At 35.0% G+C, this 17,876-nt stretch overlaps 1 protein-coding gene across 21 annotated transcripts in view; it reads left to right on the top strand.

The window, feature by feature from the left end:
- Positions 1-17,876, top strand: part of LOC138334862 (alpha-adducin-like) — a 36,034-nt gene that overhangs the window by 7,818 nt on the left and 10,340 nt on the right. For 8 of the 21 annotated variants that reach the window (XM_069283656.1, XM_069283650.1, XM_069283648.1 and 5 more), the window contains 11 exons: positions 1,060-1,158; positions 2,359-2,529; positions 3,404-3,546; positions 4,595-4,724; positions 5,106-5,225; positions 5,769-5,861; positions 8,727-8,741; positions 11,568-11,766; positions 12,368-12,490; positions 14,092-14,232; positions 16,301-16,408. In XM_069283656.1, the coding sequence (XP_069139757.1) occupies positions 1,060-1,158; positions 2,359-2,529; positions 3,404-3,546; positions 4,595-4,724; positions 5,106-5,225; positions 5,769-5,861; positions 8,727-8,741; positions 11,568-11,766; positions 12,368-12,490; positions 14,092-14,232; positions 16,301-16,408 (1,342 nt within the window). Of the gene's footprint in view, positions 1-1,059; positions 1,159-2,358; positions 2,530-3,403; positions 3,547-4,594; positions 4,725-5,105; positions 5,226-5,768; positions 5,862-8,726; positions 8,742-11,567; positions 11,767-12,367; positions 12,491-14,091; positions 14,233-16,300; positions 16,409-17,162; positions 17,223-17,360; positions 17,408-17,876 lie in introns of all 21 variants that reach the window. The other 13 variants (XM_069283661.1, XM_069283655.1, XM_069283649.1 and 10 more) reach the window with 7 other exon arrangements.

Here is a 17,876-nt window from a genome sequence, read left to right as displayed (position 1 = left end):
TGGGGAGGGGGTCAAACTTACTATAGTTTATATAGGAAAAACACATTTATGAACATTATATGCTTAGTTTTAATAGGAAATGAGTTAAACTGGGTTAGAATTATTAGCCTGAAATAGCATTTTAACACCATATCCATATTGGTCCTGGCTAACCCCCAGGGACCAGAGGTGTGGGGCCAAAAGGGGTCAAAATAGCTAAAATTTGAAAATCTTCTTCTGAATTTACAGGTTTGATGGAATCAAATAATCTTCATAGATTAAAAAGTGAAATTTATAAAATCACTGACACTGACTTCTAGTTTGGTTTTGTTGTTTAACGTTGGCAAAGCAAATTGGAATTTTAAGCAAAGGTTTGGTAACATAATACACTAACTATCAAAATGAAAAACAAAAAATGAAAATTCTAATACGAAGGTTCAACTTTAAAGTTTATTTTAATTCATAAATACTTCTTCAGATTTGAACCAACTTTGCATTGCTCTTTCTGTATCAGCACTCAGGTGACCGTCAAGGTCTCTTGGGCCTCTTGTTATTTTTAAATTAACTATTGATAGCATATTATCAGTATTACCATCTACTTTGGGACTGTCTGTCAAATACTGATATTGTTAACTGTTTTAGAAAACTTTTAATCAAAAATAGACATTATGTGTAGATAATGACTTATTATTTGCATGTAATTGCTCATCAGGCAATTTTTACATAGTTTTCTCTTGGTGGTTGGTTGAAAGGGAGATAATTTTAAAAAAAATGGGCAAAATGATGATTATAACAATATACAACCTTCTAAACTATATTTTTAAATTAATAATAAATGTGTATTTTCAGCCTTATAAATGTTTTGTAAGAATCTGGACCATGTTTTTATTTAACATGGAAGTGTATGATAATTTTTTGTTGATCTAGTTAGATACAAGAAAATGAAATAAAATTCACTGCAAGCAAACTGTAAATATTTACTTGAGTTAATTCTTGTTTGAGGAAAAATACTTTGCTATATAAATTTTGAAGTAAATTTTATGACGTTACAAAAGTTATATGAGCTGCTTTGTAATCCAGGTGATGTTTCTACGGAACCATGGTGTGGTGGCCTGCGGTTCAACAGCAGAGGAAGCTTTTAACTATGCCACTTGTGTGATGGCCGCTTGTGAATCACAGGTAAATAAGTGAATTACATGTTAATAATGGAATCACAGTCAGATAGATAAGGGAATCACAGGTAGATAAGGAAATCACAGGTAAATAAGGGAATCACAGGTAAATAATGGAATCACAGGTAAATAATGGAATCACAGATAATAAGGTAAATAATGGAATCACAGGTAAATAAGGGAATCACAGATAGGTAAATAAGGGAATCACAGGTAAATAAGGGAATCACAGGTAAATAAGGGAATCACAGGTAAATAAGGGAATCACAGGTAAATAAGGAAATCACAGGTAAATAAGGGAATCACAGGTAAATAAAGAAATCACATGTAAATAAGGGAATCACAGGTAAATAAAGAAATCACAGGTAAATAATGGAATCACAGGTAAATAAGTGAATCACAGGTAAATAAGGGAATCACAGGTAAATAAGGGAATCACAGGTAAATAAGGGAATCACAGGTAAATAAGTGATCACAGGTAAATAAGGGAATCACAGGTAAATAAGGGAATCACAGGTAAATAAGGGAATCACAGGTAAATAAGGGAATCACAGGTAAATAAGTGATCACAGGTAAATAAGTGATCACAGGTAAATAAGAGAATCATTACATAAGAAAAAAAAATCTAAAGCTAGGTTTTGATATGCTTGTTTGGCCATAGTGTCGGTTGTATTTCTTAAATGAAGTGAAATGCTTTCAGGGAAGACTTTTCCATTGATGTTTTAAATGCAAAAAAAATTTTTGAAAAAAATTCATTGTTAAAACATAGGCAAAATTTGAAAAATGGGAATATGAGTTTAGCGGCAAAGCTCTTCTACACAAAAAATTGTATTGCATGTTAATTTCTTGGATTAAAACCAAAGAAAAGATATTTACTTAACATCAAAGACAACTGTCAATATTTATAATTATTAAAAAGGCAGCCACACATTTCATTGCTTTAGAAATATATACAAATAATTTAATGAGGGGGCCGAGTGGTTAAGATAAATTACCACAAGTCCTCCACCTCTGGGTTGCAAGTTTGAATCCCATGTCGGCCAGTTGCCTGGTATTGACCACTGGTTTGTGGTTTTCTCTGGGTACTCTGGCTTTCCCCCACCAACAAACCTGACACGTCCTTAAGTGATTCTGGCTGTTAATAGGACGTTAACTATTAAAACCAAACCCAAACCAAAGATATGAAGAAAGCTATGTCTTGTTCCAGGTAAAGGCTGTATCCGCTGGAATAGATAACTTAGTCCTCGTCGACTCCGAGGTCCGTAAGAAGACATTTATGGTAGGTAGCCAAGGAGGTGGGGGTGTGGATACTGGTGGCAAGAAGTGGAGACCTGGAGAACTCGAGTTTGAAGCCGAAATGAGACAGCTAGACAATTCTGTAAGTATTCACGTAGTGTGATAATGCAAAACTGAGTAAGACCTAGCTCCTAACAACCAATATCAGATTTCTTTGGAATTTCAAAAATGTTGAAACCAGACAAGATAGCTATAAAATTCCGAAACAAGAAATGTAAGAGTTTCAATTTGTTTGTTTATGTTCAATGGTCCACCCCTGGCTGTTGATGAACTGTTCAACATAAACAAGCAAACAAATTGAGACTCAAACAATTACTTGCTTCTGAATTTTATGGCTATCTCTTGCCTGGTTCTAAGATTTTTAAAGCCAGATTATCTCACATTTTTCTTGCTGTACAAATGATATTTCAGATTAAATTCTTGAGACTGATGTTATTACTTAAATTTTAATTGTTCTCAGTGCTCCAGTCAGGACATGTACAATGGTAAAATGGTAAAATTTCCATTGAAATTGTAACCTTTTTGTAATCCTCAACTTTCGCATCAGAGTTGCAACCCCTACCCCCCTTTCCAAAAGTGCGAGTACGATTATGTACGATTATGGTGGTAATGGTCTAAAGTAAGTAACTTTTGTAACTAAAGAAAAATACTAAATCGTCTGCTCCGGTTTTTGATAGTGAAAAAATACCATTTGTCAGCGGTGGAGCATCTTTAAAAGATTATCTTGAGCATTGTGTAGTGATGTATTGGTCTGCTTGTATTCAGGTATTGATATGTCATTATGCAACTGGTATATTATTTGTACATGAATATCCAAGTCTTTAATATGAAACATGTTATACAAGGAATGCATTTATTCAAAACCAGTTATAGGGAAATGGGAGGAACATATTGATTTCAATAAAAAATTGTGATGGTAATTTGGTGACTATATTGTTTTTGTTTGTGGTTTCCAGGGTTACAGGACAGGCTACGTGTACAGACAACCAATTCTTAAACAAGAAATAAAACGAGATCGTTCAAACGATGTGGCTGAACCGCCGGCATCTAGTAACCTCTCCCACATGTTTGATGGAGATTATGAAAATTCTAAATACATGTAAGTAGTTGTTCTGCCAAATGGGCTTAAACCCCAAAATGACCATGGTAGCACAATAGTCTGGTTATAGTGGTAATTTACTGGTCAAACTGATAGTCTGGAGCTAGAAGTGTTTACTGGTCAAACTACATCATTGTGAAATTTGCGACATAATTATGTCAAAGAAAATTTTTAGAAGGTTTTGAGGTATTTTGATATGTATTTTTGTGGCGATAGCGAGACATGAGGTATTTTGTTATGTATTCTGTAGGTCCCCATATAAGGTGGCGATAGAGAGACATGAGGTATTTTGATATGTATTCTGTAGGTCCCCATATAAGGTGGCGATAGCGAGACATGAGGTATTTTGATATGTATTCTGTAGGTCCCCATATAAGGTGGCGATAGAGAGACATGAGGTATTTTGATATGTATTCTGTAGGTCCCCATATAAGGTGGCGATAGAGAGACATGAGGTATTTTGATATGTATTCTGTAGGTCCCCATATAAGGTGGCGATAGAGAGACATGAGGTATTTTGATATGTATTCTGTAGGTCCCCATATAAGGTGGCGATAGAGAGACATGAGGTATTTTGATATGTATTCTGTAGGTCCCCATATAAGGTGGCGATAGAGAGACATGAGGTATTTTGATATGTATTCTGTAGGTCCCCATATAAGGTGGCGATAGAGAGACTTAAGGTATTTTGATATGTATTCTGTAGGTCCCCATATAAGGTGGCGATAGAGAGACATGAGGTATTTTGATATGTATTCTGTAGGTCCCCATATAAGGTGGCGATAGAGAGACATGAGGTATTTTGATATGTATTCTGTAGGTCCCCATATAAGGTGGCGATAGAGAGATATGAGGTATTTTGATATGTATTCTGTAGGTCCCCATATAAGGTGGCGATAGAGAGACATGAGGTATTTTGATATGTATTCTGTAGGTCCCCATATAAGGTGGCGATAGAGAGATATGAGGTATTTTGATATGTATTCTGTAGGTCCCCATATAAGGTGGCGATAGAGAGATATGAGGTATTTTGATATGTATTCTGTAGGTCCCCATATAAGGTGGCGATAGAGAGACAGAAGCAGCACTACAAGGCAGGCTGGCTAAACTCACCAAACAACTACATTAAACAGGAGATGGAAGAAACTGGCACAGCAAACCCGAAAAAAATTACCAAGGTAATCCATCTCAGCAAACCAAAAAAAAATTACCAAAGTAATCTGTCACAGCAAACCCAAATAGAGGTACCAAGGTAATCTGTCTCCACAAATCAGAATATTTCCTTAAAATCTTGACACAGTCAGCTTGTTATCTGAGTATGGCAAGTCACAGTTTGTATTAGTGTACTGTACTATAGTAGTAGCTGGGTAAAATATTTACAACACTATTTATCAACAAGGTAACTTTGTAAATCTGATCAAGATCAAAGAATGTGTAATCGACTGAGTTTCATACTTCAGAAAACTGAGAACTGAAATTTTTATCGGATATTGATCTTGCTTTCAGATAAATTAAGGACAAACTACTTTGATTTAATCTTGGTGTTTTTGTTTTGACAGTGGGTACAGGAAGATGAGGACTCTCCGAAGAGATCAGCAATGTCCATGAAACTAGAAAATCCTAACCAATTTGCACCTCTAGGTGACAATCCTAAGGAATTCAAGCAGAGACAAAAACAGGTAGCATTACACAGACATTATAAAATTATAGATAAAATGCTCTGAAGTATTTTTTATAATGATGTCTTGTAAGGCTTTGTCTCAGTTACTATATGCCAACTTTTATTTCCTGCAAATTAATTTCATAGTTCATGATTATTCAATTTTATGATTAAAAGCAATAAATGTAACTGGATCAGTTTGATGGGGAACTTTTTTTCAACACATTCTTACCAGCTGTGAAATACGCAAAATTGAAATGTGCACTAAAATTACTTAACTTCCTTTAGCCTTACTCTGCACTTGGTATGGTATTTAAAAGTTGAAGTTATAAAGAGAAAATATACCAGTGACTAATACAGATACAATGATTGATCATAAAGGGTGAACATATATTTGATGTGGAAAGTGAATGATATGAAATTGAACCTTAAAATGTGTGAAGAATCAAGGATGGAAAATGAATTGTGTGGATTTGTACCTTAAAATGTATATGAAAATGTAGAATGGAAAGTGAATGATATGTAGATGTAAAAATGTAGAAAGATAACATTATTTTGACAGATAAGGAAGGATTATTACGAGGAGAAGGTGAGCGCCGGACCTCAGTCACGAGTCCTTGAGGGGATTACATGGGAGGAGGCACAGAAACTGAAGGTATGTTACAACACAATGTAACACAATGGGGAGGGTATCAGGACACAACCCGTATCACTTATATCCTGTCTTTGTATTACAGAGTTAGCTCCCTTGTGGGTAGTATCCATTGTGATGTCATTATTTGGTGAGCAAAACTTGATGTTGTTTTCTTGGACAAGGTATGACCTTATGCTTGCAAACACGACATCGCGATCAATACTTACCAGCAAGGGCAGATAACTGTGAAATATGAAAATATGAAATACAACTAGCAAGGGGAGCAGGACACTTGCACCATCACTTCATAGACTCCACACACTAAGATACCACAGGGGATATCTGTAACAATACGGGGCTCTACCGACACTTCATAGCCGCCACACACTATGATACCACAGGGGATATCTGTATCAATACGGGGCTCTACCGTCACTTCATAGCCTCCATACACTACGATACCACAGGGGATATCTGTATCAGTACGGGGCTCTACCGTCACTTCATAGCCGTCACACACTATGATACCACAGGGGATATCTGTATCAATACGGGGCTCTACCGTCACTTCATAGCCTCCATACACTACGATACCACAGGGGATATCTGTATCAGTACGGGGCTCTACCGTCATTTCATAGCCGCCACACACTATGATACCACAGGGGATATCTGTATAAATACAGGGGCTCTACCATCACTTCATAGCCGCCACACATTATGATACCACAGGGGATATTTGTATCAGTACGGGGCTCTACCATCACTTCATAGCCGCCACACACTATGATACCACAGGGGATATCTGTATCAGTAGGGCTCTACCGTCACTTCATAGCCGCCACACACTATGATACCACAGGGGATATCTGTATCAATACGGGGCTCTACCGTCACTTCATAGCCGCCACACACTATGATACCACAGGGGATATCTGTATCAATACGGGGCTCTACCGTCACTTCATAGCCGCCACACACTATGATACCACAGGGGATATCTGTATCAGTACGGGGCTCTACCGTCACTTCATAGCCGCCACACACTATGATACCACAGGGGATATCTGTATCAGTACGGGGCTCTACCGTCACTTCATAGCCGCCACACACTATGATACCACAGGGGATATCTGTATCAGTACGGGGCTCTACCGTCACTTCATAGCCGCCACACACTATGATACCACAGGGGATATCTGTATCAGTACGGGGCTCTACCGTCACTTCATAGCCGCCACACACTATGATACCACAGGGGATATCTGTATCAGTACGGGGCTCTACCGTCACTTCATAGCCGCCACACACTATGATACCACAGGGGATATCTGTATCAATACGGGGCTCTACCGTCACTTCATAGCCTCCATACACTACGATACCACAGGGGATATCTGTATCAGTACGGGGCTCTACCGTCACTTCATAGCCGCCACACACTATGATACCACAGGGGATATCTGTATCAGTACGGGGCTCTACCGTCACTTCATAGCCGCCACACACTATGATACCACAGGGGATATCTGTATCAGTACGGGGCTCTACCGTCACTTCATAGCCGCCACACACTACGATACCACAGGGGATATCTGTATCAGTATGGGGCTCTACCGTCACTTCATAGCCGCCACACACAATGATACCACAGGGGATATCTGTATCAATACTGGGCTCTTATAGTTGGAATAACTAAATATGTAGCAGATAAATGTACTACAGCACATCATAAAAGAGAAAATGGAGAAATTCACCCTGTCTCGGGACATGGGTCATATACACGGTAGCTAGTATAAGTAAGCTGGGGAGCTGGTCAAAGTAGCTAGATAGCAGGTCAAAGTACCCCACAGCAGTGCTGGGAAATAGTTTCTTGTAGATATCATAACTGGGTCACAGGTCCACTACACAATAGGGAGGAACCCTATACCTTATATGACAGAACCATGGGGGTATCAAACCACATCAGATGCATAAACAGTATAACTTGTCAAAACCAGCCAAAATGTCCAGTCCAGATCCCTGTCTATTCCAGCGTAATTGTATGGAATTTTCCTTCATGATTTATAATAAATAAAACCTGTATTATCAGACAGGCTATGCTGGTCTCAGTGACAGTCTGCTTAGACCAGTTACATTGTATCTTTGTACTGGGTTATAACGCACAGCCACAGTCTATGGTTGATATTATACAGCATTGGGTTACAATTCTCGCACTCATTTGGGAGAGAAACACCTGTGTATATAACTTATATATCAGCTCCTACAGATGTCTTTACAATGACAAACCATCAGATTACACTGAGGTGCTTTATTAAAATTAATGATTCCTTGAAAAATAACCAAGAAAAGCAATAGATGTGATTATTAAGAAGATTTCGTTTAGGATTCTAAGAAGTGTGATTCTATTTCACTAAGCATTCATTTTCTTCTAACACCATTTCATTCTTCCATCAGTAACACTTCTCTCACACATCATCGTCTCCTCATATTCCAATCTCTAGCATGCCCAACTGTTTATTAGTCTTGTTGTTAAAGCAATGTAGTTTTATCTGTTCTAAGTGTTCCACAATAATTATTTTTTACGCTTCCAGTAAATTGTTTGCTGTTTTGAATTAATTTTGCACCATTGTTTTGGTGTTTGATATTTGCGAAATAGAGTTATAATTTGTTTGAATAATAATTTCTACTGATATTTTGATGGCCATGTTGTGTCTGTTTCATTGTGTTATGACTTATACACTGGTGTTGTCGCTGTTATGTGTGTACATTGTTACAAATTTTGTTCCTGCTGTTGAAAACACAGGTGAAAATCCTGTGTTGGTATGTTCATTACAAATTGTGCTTTAATGAGTCTCTGTTCTTGCATTGTTTTCTTTACTACAGGCTGAAGGCAAACTAGTAAGTGTCCAGAACCTACATCTCGGTTTGAGTTATCTCCCTTTGGTAACATCACATCAACTACAGTGGTTACTTTAGTAATTGTAAATAGAATTTTGATCGTATTGTAAAAAAAATCTGAAGAAAAGGTTGATAAATCTGTTGTTGGTAAGAGACAGAATTATCAATCTGTTCTTTAATGTTTTAAAAATATCTAAGAAAAAAACACATAAAAAAGGAAATAAATAGCATTTAAACAACACAGAAAACCAAGATACAAGTACAGATACGAGTACAGAAAAGATCAAAACTGAAAACTTAATATCAGTGTAGCTGATGTGATTTTTGGGATTTTCTGACTTTTGATTGAAATGTAACACATATTGTCCCTATATATCCCTGTAACTCTACATTATCTAGATTGTAATAGACAACAGGTATTGTCCCATGTATATCTATAACCATATGATATTGTATATCTAGAACATAACAGGCATAATCAGTACAAAGATATATATTTACCTAATGTATTAACATGATAACATAGTTAATGACGTTAAACATTACACATGTACTATGTACGTTTGATGGAAATGGTCCACTTTGTGTGGTAGAAGTGGATGTATAGGTATTAATTGGGTCAGGATTAGTATTTCTCTATTCTTTGGTGTTGGTCTTTGTTTGTGAATAAAATAAATTCTCTAGTTTGTGAATGATACCTAAGATCTAAGATATAGTAACTATCTGTGGAATGTTAAGTCAATAAGAAAATCTTAATACTTTCAACAATTTTAACAAGCAACCTATTTACATACCAGTATTTAGGAACAGTAAATGCTTCTGTATGTAATTTAGGAAATAATGCTTAACTACAACTGCTTCTTAGTTCCGAACTGAAAAAAAATTTAAAAGACTTGTAACATAAGAGTCAATTTTGGGAATTTAAGAAAGACATACCAAAGTTATGAATTATGATACCTGGCAGTACAAACTGACAATTTAGTACCGCATTACTATTTGATTAGTGTTTCTGTGATCAGTACACTGCTTAAAACAAAAGATGACATTTGAATGGGAAACTGATGCTTCCATATTGCCTGTTTTATTTTCGGCCAATGTTCCCCGTTAGAGCAAATATCCTTTTAATATAGGATTTAATGAAACTTGCTTGGAATTCCATTTCGTTTTGGTGGAGGACTTTTCTAGTTCTACTCAGCATGCTTTTAAGACTTTGAGATCAGTAACATCACAAGAAATTAAAGTCTTATACATAAATCATCAAAATAATTGTAGTAACATTGTTCTGATTCACTTGCATTGTGTGAACTTTTCACGTTTTTAATGTAACACAATGTTTGCTTCAAATGTTGAGGCTTTTAGGATTGATAACTATAATTTAAGATTGCATCCCAGCTGAATTTGGTAAGAGCAGTGTTTATCCTGCTTGTTTGTTAAACAAACCAAGCAAAAAATATTTTTTTTTTAAATTCCGAGTTCACAGATATTAATTTGTCTTACATGAAAATGTTCTGAGTTAGGAGAGTGATTTAATGCTATAGATAGATTACATACCACCCTTTATATGTTTTAACCTTCTGTAATAATGACATTAACACCAATAGTTTTAACAGTACTGTATACTAACTTCAATCAATGTCAAAAAGGGTTGATGTGTTTAGTTCATAACCATGTTTCGTACCCTAACATAGTGGATTGATCGAGTCAGGTATGATGCAAGGACTTCACTTGCATTTTGATGATCTAACAGCAAAGTTACTCACTTAATTTTTGATTGTGATGCTGGTACAAAAAAGGGATGTAGAGATAAAAAGATTTAAACTAATAAAGAAGCATGGTGCACGTTCACATTGATGATTGGTGGAGTTTTCAAAAGATTTGAGTTCTCAAAAGGAAACTGAGCACAAGAAGAGAGCTGGAACGTTGAATAACATAGCAGAATGCTTTAGTACCTTAGCTTTCTCCTGCTGAACATAAAATTCTGCTATAGAAAAATGTTGTAGATCATAACAGCATACACTGCATTTAATTTTAGTTCTGATATATTTTGTATATGTATATATATTACATACCATATTCATCCTCATACAAGCCTCCCCTTCTTCTTTAAAACAAATCAAACTCTTCCCATACAAAGGATAAAGGTAGTATTTAAGCTTGTATGTGAGCTTTCTATTGTAGAATTAATAAAATACAACAACAAAATAAATTGAGGCTTCTTGAAGATGAATATGGTATCTGCATTATCACTGTTAGCTTTTGTAGTTTTAGTTTATTTAAGAATTTTACTTTCATTATTTTTGTTCTGTTTGATAGTGTGATCTTTTAAAGTGTTTCTGAAGTGTTTTTCGTTAAGAAAATCAGGTTTTCTTTATGCTGCCATTTTACTAAATTTGATTTTCTTCTGTGCTTCATTGGAGACAACGAACCAATTGATGTATAAGTTTCTATCTTTGGGCATTTATTTCAACTGAATACTCCTTTTGCATGTTCAAAAATACATGCAGAAGTTGATGATTCAGTAAAAGTTACATTAAAATTTTCACAGAAGCTCTAAGCTGATATGAATAAATAAATTCTTAGTTGGTTCGATGTCAGTCTTGTTTATTTCATTTCATTTACACATCAATAAAACTTTTCATTTTATCATTTCGAAAATTTTCATCTTTAATCCCAGCATTTTAAAGTTTCTTTATTAATTTGGTTGTATTTGGAAAATGTTTTACTTAATACATATCACTATTGTTATCAACAATAACATAAAAGTTTAATAATTTTTTTTATTGATTTTAAGGATGGCTCATTAATTTATTTTCCTATTGTTTTCAGGATGGCTCGTTAAGTCAGGTTGGCGATAGTGTAATTGTGATTGGAGCCGCATCTAAGGGCATTATTCAGCGAGACCAGCAACACAATGCACAGGTGTACAAATCACAGTACCAGGCTAATCCATTCGAGTCCATGACCGAGGACGAGATTGAGAGGTACAAGATCGAGGTCCAGGGAGGCCACGTAGCTGGCGAGACAGGTAAGAAACACAGGGTTTTATTTACACAATTGTATAACATGTTGGTATCCATATCCCATCTCTGTATATCACAGAGTTACATCCCCTTCAGGTAAAGTATCCTCTATTGTGACATAGTATTTTTGCGAGCAAAACTAAAGTCATTTTCTCTGAAAATGATGGTGTTGCGCTGGCAAACACATGATCTCACCTTTATACCTACCTGCAAGGGGAGATAACTCAAATACAAAATACATGTATCCACCAATATGTAAAACAGATATGATTCTATCTACAATTTAAATTACTGAATAAGTTCCATGTGTTTGGTTTAGTAAATGAAGATAGACATGTTATCTTTGTATAATAGTTTGTGTTATTAGCTCTGGAAGTAATTTACCTGGTACATGATTTGATTGTAATATACCTTGTTATATTTTCAAAATATGTTAAATTTTGATAGAAGAATGTAGGAAGGTTTGACAAGTAGTTGTTGTATTATATCTGCCAAATCAAATGACCAAAACAATTTTGATATTAAATGATCTTAAAAATGAAAAATTATTGTATTGCGTTAATCCTGTGCTAAAAAAAGTGGAAATGATTTATTTGCCAATTATAGAAGAGAGCATTGAGCCCGGCCCTGATGGAAAACTTATCTCTACGGATGAGCGAATGCAGACGATACAACAGCAACAGAAGACATCACAATCTTCACTGACCGAAACAAGACCTGCTGAAGAGGGTGTGTTACCTCCCCTTACTTAACTCTTTAAGTGTTGTTCAGTAGATAGTATTGATATTGTTCAGTGAGTTGTAAGCATTTTACTTGTGACCTATTTCTGTTTGGATAATCAGTATCTACAAATTGAATTATAAACAGCAAAAGTCAACCTTCATTTTCCTAGTTTCATTTTAGAATTCATTTTAGAATTTGGGAGAAACTGGAAAACATTTCAAAAACACTTTTGAAAAGTGATGTTTGGAATGAAAATGAATGAAGCAAAACAAAAGAAATAGCTATACCATATTCAAAATGTAAGATTCCAAATGTAAAGTAAGCATATCTCTGTGGCTATAACAGGAGTTTTTGTGGCTATATCAGGAATTCTTGTGGCTACACCAGGAATTTTTGTTTTCTTGCCGTAGAAACAGAAACAGATCAGCGGTTTATACTCTCAGACCAGTGTATAGTCTTAAGCTTGGCTTTTAGTGCTCTATTCAATATTCTTTATAAAGCTCTGTATCATTGTAGTCAGTATTGTGTGGAACTATATATGTTGGTGGCGGACAAATTTATTTATTACGTTGGATGTAATCCATTACCTGTGTTTGGTTTTACTAACTGTTACAAGTTTTAAAATGTCACTGTTTATACAATAAACAAAATAAATCTTTTTGAATTTTGTTGAAAAATGTTTCAGATAAAAGTTCACATGAAAAATAGACTTGGATTAATTACCTTCTTCAATTGCATGAGTCCAAACTTAAGATAATTCGATGGGTAGGAGAAGTTTTGATTGACTATGCTTCGTGTATTTAATGCAGGTCATTAAAATGAAAAATAGAGAACAAAAGTTTGCAATTAATCCAAGTTTTTTGCCATTCATTTCAAATGTTTGGCTGGTACTAGCAATACTATTATATATATATAAAATTGCTTTACCGTATTTGCTGTAATAACAACTTTCCCTAAAAAAATTCCTTTTTTCCATTTGGCATGTCATAGTAGACTACCACTGGTTTTTCACAGTTCAATCAGTTTATACACCTATATATATCGTTACAAACTTGGGGCTGAAGGTTTATAATGCAGCAAATATGGTAGTGTATTTATTATATATAAGGGCATGTATTTGTCACTAATAACATCCATTAATAGATATATGTAATAAAAGATATTCTGTAACGCATTGTCACCAAAACAATGTTTAATCATCAGAAAATTGATAATGATTATGTCCTGTAGTTTGAAAAATTACCAAAGGAAAAACATCCTTTTGTGACAATACCCTCTTTTGATGTCTGTTGTATGACATTAGTTTTCCCTGAGGCCAACTCGATTTGCGCTCTTCTCAGAGGAGAAGTCTTTCCAGAAGATGTTCCATCTCGTAGGCTGAAGAGCTTCGAGTAACAAAAGAGCTACAAATGAACTGAACGGAAGTTATATTCTGAAAGTAGAAGAGTGCAAATTAAGCTGGGCTGTAGACATTTTACCAAGATATACTGGCAGATAGATACATGCCTACATTTATCTCCTTAATAAGCCGATAAATACATGCCTGACTAGCCATGCCTGTAGACTTTAGATTATTACCTCGCATGCTTGTTGTGATTGCATGATAGTGCATACAGCTGGCAGTGTTTCCGGTCAGTCTGGGACCAAAGTGACCGGTGACCTGACCTCTAAGTCCGCGGAAGATGATGACGACGATGTATTCCTTAGTAACTCCTCCCCAACTTCTCCCCTTCCCTCCACAAGTACAGGTCAGTACTGCAAAATCATAAGCATGTCTCGCCTGAGAGATACACCTGTTACATCCTGAGAGATGTCTCTCCATATCTATACACCTTTCATGTCATGAGAGAGCTCTGTCTATATATAGAGATTCACCTGTTGGAAGCATGAAGTCAGATGACCCTATAGTACCTAAAGGACTTGAAAGTTTATACACCTACATTTGTACAGCTGGTATGTACCGAGTCTGATACTGTATGTATGGTTCTACCTTAGCTTTACATGATGATCAGGTGCCATGTAGTTGGTGGCTCATTTCATGCTGATATCATACTCTTGGTAGCACGAACTATGTATCATGCTGATTTCATACTCCTAGTAGCATGAACTATGTTTCATACTCTTAATGAGATGAACTATGTTTCCATCTAATTTCAAACTCCTAACACATTTCTATATATATGATGTTCTACATTCTAATTCATATGGTTCTATGTTTTCTGAAGAATCCATTACTGATTCTGTACTAGATCCTTCCCTTTAATTCATGCTGATTACTGGTAAATACCAGCTACTTCACACTAACTATTTACTAGCTCCTTGGAAAGTTTTCTACTGTCAATACACTCTTACATTCTATTTCATGCTGGTCGTATGCTCTTCGGATTGGTTGGTTTCCTTTGTTTTTTTAACACAACACACTGTCATACATTCCGTTTCGTGAGTATTTCATTCTACTTGTGTGTAATCAGATCCTGCTCCTACAACACGTCCTTCCTTCTGTACGATGCTGATGATATTCTTACACAGCTCTCCAGGGTGAAACATACTTCCTATTGAATGTCAGAATCATTTAGTAACTCATGTTAATCATGTTCATTAGCAACGAAACAAAAATTTTGAGATACTAAAATGACTTTGTTACAATTTACCGATGATTATTCCAACCTTCCGATGTCACAAAAATTATGTCGAAATATGATTTCACTATCACCAGAAGGTGAGCCTAATCAAAGGTAAATGATACATGGCCCATGTCGTTTTGGTATATCTAAACCGATGTATTAGGGAAAAAAATCATAGATAATACTGGTATGCTATAATCTAGCATGCTTATCATACAGCATGGATTATTAATAGTTTTCAATATGAAAACCTGTTTCACTTATATTCATATGGAATTACATGAATGAAATGTTGTAATTTTTATAAATGCCTAAAAGGCTAATGACAAAGTGTTGTTAAATTTTAGTTTTCAAGGTAAAATAGGTACCTACACTTAAATCAATACTATATATTTATAAAGTATATTGTAAATATAAGTTTACAAGTTGACATGTTTGATACAAGTTTGTTGTATATGTGTGATACAGCGTTAATAATACTAAACTGTAGCCTAAAATTATTCATAGAAATACATTGCATGTACATGTATATGCATATATTATGTTGGTATTTACTAAAGCATGTTAATGCCATCACTAAAGTACTTGACCTTAGCGTTTTTCTCACTTTTAGAAATAGGTTTGGACACACAGGCTGCAGCAATAGAAATAGGTTTGGACACACTGGCTCCAACATTAGAAATAGGCTTGGATTCACTGGCTGCAAAGTTAGAAAGTGAATTGGATTCACAAACATCACCAGGCAGGTTTTCAGGAGATCACAATATCTTTTTCAACAGGTCTCATTCACAGCAGCTTTGCACATCAAGATCATTTCATTTTCAGGCCTACATGATGAAAATGAAAAGTCATATTCCTTGAGATTTGCTGCTTTCATCATTCCCACAATTGATGTATCTATCACAGATCATATTTATATCTATGTATTTAAAATTTTAGATTATATAAGCATGTTAGCTTGATAATTTGTTTTTGGTTTAGAACTGTACCCATTCACACTTATATTTTCATCCATTTCTTGCTTTATCATTTTCTTTACAAGTTTCTATTGATTTTTTACATGTCTTGTTTTATCAGATAAGATTTACTAACAATAGAATGACAACACTGTGTGACATAACAATAAACCATACGTTGTAAAACGTTTGCTTGCCCTTGATTATATATAAATAGATAAACGTTTTCTCTGCAGTCTCGTCACCTCATAAGAAGCGAATGTCGAAGGAGACCAATATAGATGATATTCTAGACCCATATGTTCCACCTAACAACATGCACAGCACGGATGATAAGTATCAGGGTGGGTCAACGCCAAACTTTCGTTCTCGTGTACCGTAGTGCTTGCGACATATCTGTATGCAGGGTTTCTTGTGGAATTGGTTATAGTTCTTTTAATGGTTTTAATTCGTATGTGGGGTTTGTGCATTTTGTTCCATCATTCATGGTTAGGGATCATATATCGTTCATTGGTCATCATCAAAATAAGGTCAAGTTTCATGTTCATAGGTTATCATACGAAATAGGGCATCATAGGAATAAGTTCAAATTTACTGTTCGTAGGCATCATAGAAATTAGGTCAAATTTATGTTCATAGGTCATCATAGAAATTAGGTCAAATTTTATATTCATTGGTCATCATAGAAATTAGGTCAAATTTTATATTCATTGGTCATCATAGAAATTAGGTCAAATTTTATGTTCATTGGTCATCATAGAAATTAGGTCAAATTTTATATTCATTGGTCATCATAGAAATTAGGTCAAATTTTATATTCATTGGTCATCATAGAAATTAGGTCAAATTTGATGTTCATTGGTCATCATAGAAATTAGGTCAAATTTGATGTTCATAGGTCATGATAGGAAATCAGGCATCATAGGAATTAGCTCAAATTTCATGTTCATATTCATTAGAAATAATGTCAAATTTTATGTTTATTGGTGATCATAGAATGCTGTGGTATTGTGTATAATATTACTTATTGCTATAATTTTGGTAAAGTAATTAAATCTTACTGATGGGGGTACTTTTCTGACCTACGTTGAATTCCAGATGATGAAAGCTTTACATCTGATGCCAGTTCTTCTTACAGTCTCTTACGTCAACGTGTTGGTCAGTTTAATTAATATATCGAAAATTTGTAACCAGAAGATGCCTGAGAATGATTTTATATATATCAGATTCACTGCTATTAATATAGACATGAAAAATTTGAATTTCTTCAAACTCAAAATACATATTGTTTTCTAGACAAGATATCCATGGGTGAAGAACCAAAAAAGGGCAAGCTTGATAAGGTTGGATATGTATTGGTCGTATAATCGCCGCAGGCCGGATATTAACATCAGTGCTAATCAGTGTTTATTACATATTAAAGGGACAGTCGTATGTACTTATGGAAATTTTTAATTGGAATTTTAATCAAATGTTATTCACATATATTCTTATACTAACCAGGAGATACAATATAGCTCAATCATTACATTTATCTGGACATAAAGTTGATATCAGACAGGTTATTCAACTAATATATCTGGGAAAAAAGACCTGATTCAGTAGGAATAAGAGCGATCAACCTTTTGTTGTAGATACATATTGGTTCTAATACCCGTATATTCATAAGAAATCAAGGATTTGTCACAAAGAAGTTTAATTAGCTTATGGAAATATATAAAAGCCCCATGTATATATCAAAATTATGTAATCAAGAGCAGACAGTGAATATATGCATATATAAAGAAATAACCATATTTACTCAGATAAACA

This window comes from Argopecten irradians, chromosome 11, assembly GCF_041381155.1.
Source record: "Argopecten irradians isolate NY chromosome 11, Ai_NY, whole genome shotgun sequence".
NCBI lineage: Eukaryota > Metazoa > Mollusca > Bivalvia > Pectinida > Pectinidae > Argopecten > Argopecten irradians.
This window is presented reverse-complemented; position numbering and strand designations above follow the sequence as displayed.